This window comes from Cherax quadricarinatus, unplaced genomic scaffold (genome assembly GCF_038502225.1).
Source record: "Cherax quadricarinatus isolate ZL_2023a unplaced genomic scaffold, ASM3850222v1 Contig3066, whole genome shotgun sequence".
Lineage (NCBI taxonomy): Eukaryota > Metazoa > Arthropoda > Malacostraca > Decapoda > Parastacidae > Cherax > Cherax quadricarinatus.
This window is the reverse complement of record NW_027198092.1, coordinates 37,603-41,107: the sequence shown is the minus strand read 5'-3', so window position 1 is coordinate 41,107 and position 3,505 is coordinate 37,603. Positions and strand designations below refer to the sequence as shown.

General features: G+C 30.5%; 1 protein-coding gene across 1 annotated transcript; it reads right to left on the bottom strand.

The window, feature by feature from the left end:
* Positions 1–1,344: 1,344 nt before the first annotated feature.
* Positions 1,345–2,994, bottom strand: LOC128693761 (cuticle protein AMP1A-like). Its single transcript, XM_053783612.2, has 3 exons — positions 2,870–2,994; positions 1,787–2,046; positions 1,345–1,607 (listed from the first exon to the last, which is right to left on the bottom strand). The coding sequence occupies exons 1-3, from the start codon at positions 2,876–2,878 to the stop codon at positions 1,379–1,381; spliced, it is 498 nt and encodes a 165-aa protein (XP_053639587.2). The 5' UTR covers positions 2,879–2,994; the 3' UTR covers positions 1,345–1,378.
* Positions 2,995–3,505: the final 511 nt, after the last annotated feature.

The following is a 3,505-nucleotide window of genomic DNA, read 5'->3' as shown; positions in this document are numbered from 1 at the left end:
TTGTTATAATAAGGTTAGGTAAGTTTTTTAAGATTCATTTGAAGCAAAATTAAAAATTTTTACATTAACATTAATGAAAAAAATGTATCTTTAAACGTATAAGAGAAAATTTTAGAAAGGATTTAATTTTAAATGAGTTCTTGCTAATTGACCAGTTTTACACATTCGGCACGACATATATATATATATATATATATATATATATATATATATATATATATATATATATATATATATATATATATATATATCGTGCCGAATAGGCAGAACTTGTGATCTTGGCTTAATAGCAACGCTCATCTTGCCATATAGGACAAGTGAAAATTTGTGTATGCAATAATTTCGCCAAAATCAATTTGAACCTAACAAAAAAAAATATATTTCACTGTGTTTGTTTAGTATTAAATTATTGTAAACAAATCTAAAATATATTTAGCTGGGTTAGGCTAAAATAAATTGTTCTTGTTATAATAAGGTTAGGTAAGTTTTCTAAGTTCCTTTTGGAGCAAAATTAAAAATTTTTACATTAAAATTAATGAAAAAAATATATCTTTAAACGTATAAGAGAAAGTTTTAGAAATGACTTAATTTTAAATGAGTTCTTGCTAATTGACCAGTTTTACATATTCGGCACGACATATATATATATAAATATATATATATATATATATATATATATATATATATATATATATATATATATATATATATATATATATATATATATATATATATATATATATATATATATATATATATATATATATATATATATATATATATATATATATATATATATATATATATATATATATATATATATATATACATACATACATATATCTATATGTCGTGCCGAATAGGCAGAACTTGCGATCTTGGCTTAAATAGCAACGCTCATTTTGCCATATAGGACAAGTGAAAATTTGTGTATGCAATAATTTCGCCAAAATCATTCTGAACCTAACGAAAAAAATATATTTCACTGTGTTTGTTTAGTACTAAATTATTGTAACCAAATCTAAAATATATTTAGTTGGGTTAGGCTAAAATAAATTGCTCTTGTTAGGATAAGGTTAGGTAAGTTTTCTAAGATTCTTTTGGTGCAAAATTAAAATTTTTTACATTAACATTAATGGAAAAATATATCTTTAAACGTATAGGAGAAAATTTCAGAAAGGACTTAATTTTAAATGAGTTCTTGCTAATTGTCCAGTTTTACATATTCGGCACGATATATATATATATATATATATATATATATATATATATATATATATATATATATATATATATATATATATATATATATATATATATATATATATATATATATATTACAGGATTTAAAAATTTTAACTGATCATCACGTAGAGTGTTACTGAGGGACTGCGTATCTGTCAGATAGTGAAGAGGCAGAAGCCCTGACTTCAGCAGCAGCGAGGGCAGCGTCCTCCTCAGCAGCCTTAGCGATCTGGTCCAGTACAAACTGAGGAATTGGATGGGGAAAAGTAGGAGCCACAGGCAACCGGTCAGATTCTGGCTGGAAACCGTTTTCGTCAGCGACAAACTTTAGTTCCACTTGTGTTCCGTCAGCAGCAGGGTACCTGTGAGAGAATTTACATATCAATAGTAAATAACCAACAGGAAAGCATAAGAGCATGAATTTAAAGCAACTGACGAAAAGTACTGTCTAGACTATAATTACAAGTATTCTTTCCTTAGCATTATACATACATATTTTTCGTTAATATTTTTTTTGAATTTAATGAGTAAAAATACTTACGAATATTTCCCAGAACTCACAACAGCACCATCTGGACCGTCAGGTGAGCCGGACTGAGAGAAGATAATGCCATTACCAGTCTCCACATCAAAGCTGTATCTTCCATTTTCATCTTGGACACGCTCGTCCCTTAAGATGGGCACCACTTCCTCGCTGTCAAAGGATACAGCCCTGAAAGAGGAGGCAGGAGCTCCGTAGGTCTCTGGAAGGAAGTGCTCGGGTGCAGCGACAGCCACAGAGACCCAAACAGCGATGATCAACTGAAAGAAATTAGGGATCTTTAAGGAAAGGTCGAGGGGAAAAAATGAATACATTATATAGTTTTTTCTTGTTCAATGATCAGGAAAAAGATTATTATACATTGTTTAATGAACAAGAAAATGGATATTATGTATATTACAAGGATATTACTACGAATATTATATTACATGAAAGCGTTTCCTCCTTTTCGGGTCACCCAACGTTGGTGGATGACAACCAGTATGTTAAACAATAATAATAATAATAAATATTTTTAAAAATAAATGAAAAAATGTTAGAAATCCAAAACACTATTTTTAATGACGAATGGAAGCTACATAAAAATTTAACTAGAAATTACACGTGATATTTCTTTGGAGAAAGGATGCCAACATTGAGAAAAATCCTAAGGTGAACGGAATGCCGCACAATTTCAGCTTGTAACTTAGGAATTACTCGGCAGACTGAAGGCAACCTTGGCTGCTGGCTAAAATTTAACAGTTCTCTTAACATTCGTTATATTTTCTTCATAAGGGTTCCGTTCCACCATTGTTCAGTGTTAAATACACTTATCTTTATATACCTCTTGTAGCAGTAAATGTTGCACACACAGCAGTTTTATTACTGTAGTGTTTGAATTTATAGAAGACGAAGATTCTATCATCATGATGTGTAAAATTGATCTAATCATCTACAACAAAGTTTGATTAAACTTTATAAATACTGAATGATTACCCTTAACATAGAATAATCTGTACTATAACCGACTGTTCACGAATACATTGGAGGGAAGTGTTTCACTGTACGGACTGAGCTAGAGAGGAAGCCAAGGAGTACACTCACAAACTTCATGTTGGGAGGGTTGGGTAGCAACTGGTGCCTGGGGAACCTTGGACGCCACTTATATATGGGTGAGCTTGCGCTCTGCACCACTTGCTACGGTTGACCTGTCCTTGATACGTCTTCACTAGCCCTTCACTGGCGAAGGCTTTTCAGTTTCCTCTTATCTTTTTATCCATGGTTATTTCAAGCGTAAATTGGTACGAATATTGCTCGGAGAATTATTTTAGAATTTTGGGAGATTGTCTTTTGCATTATCGGGATTTTTAGAAAATCATTAATTTTCCCTACTTTATTCAGACTTAAAACCTTTCCACTAATAGTTTTTTATATGTTTATTTTCTTATTAATTTTGTGCATTTACATATTATAAAATGAATAAAATTAATTTATAAGAACTCTTTTTAACATTTCATCAATAACAACAAAAACAATAGGTTACAGTATGTAATTCAAACAAGAAAATACAAGATGAAAGTTAAGACACGTGTGCAACATCTGGATATCTTTATTGTAGACGTTTCGCCATCCAGTGGCTTTATCAATACAGATTCTAGGACATAATTGGAAGACAGTAGAACTATATACAAAAGATGAGGTAATCAGTCCCTCAGCCTTGGAGTTAGTGTTCACAGCATC

Excerpts from the sequence above, each read along its gene's own strand:
- LOC128693761 (XM_053783612.2), bottom strand. Across the intron at positions 1,608-1,786 it reads GTGAGTTCTGGGAAATATTC|GTACCCTGCTGCTGACGGAA; the intron begins GTAAGTATTTTT and ends ATTCTCTCACAG.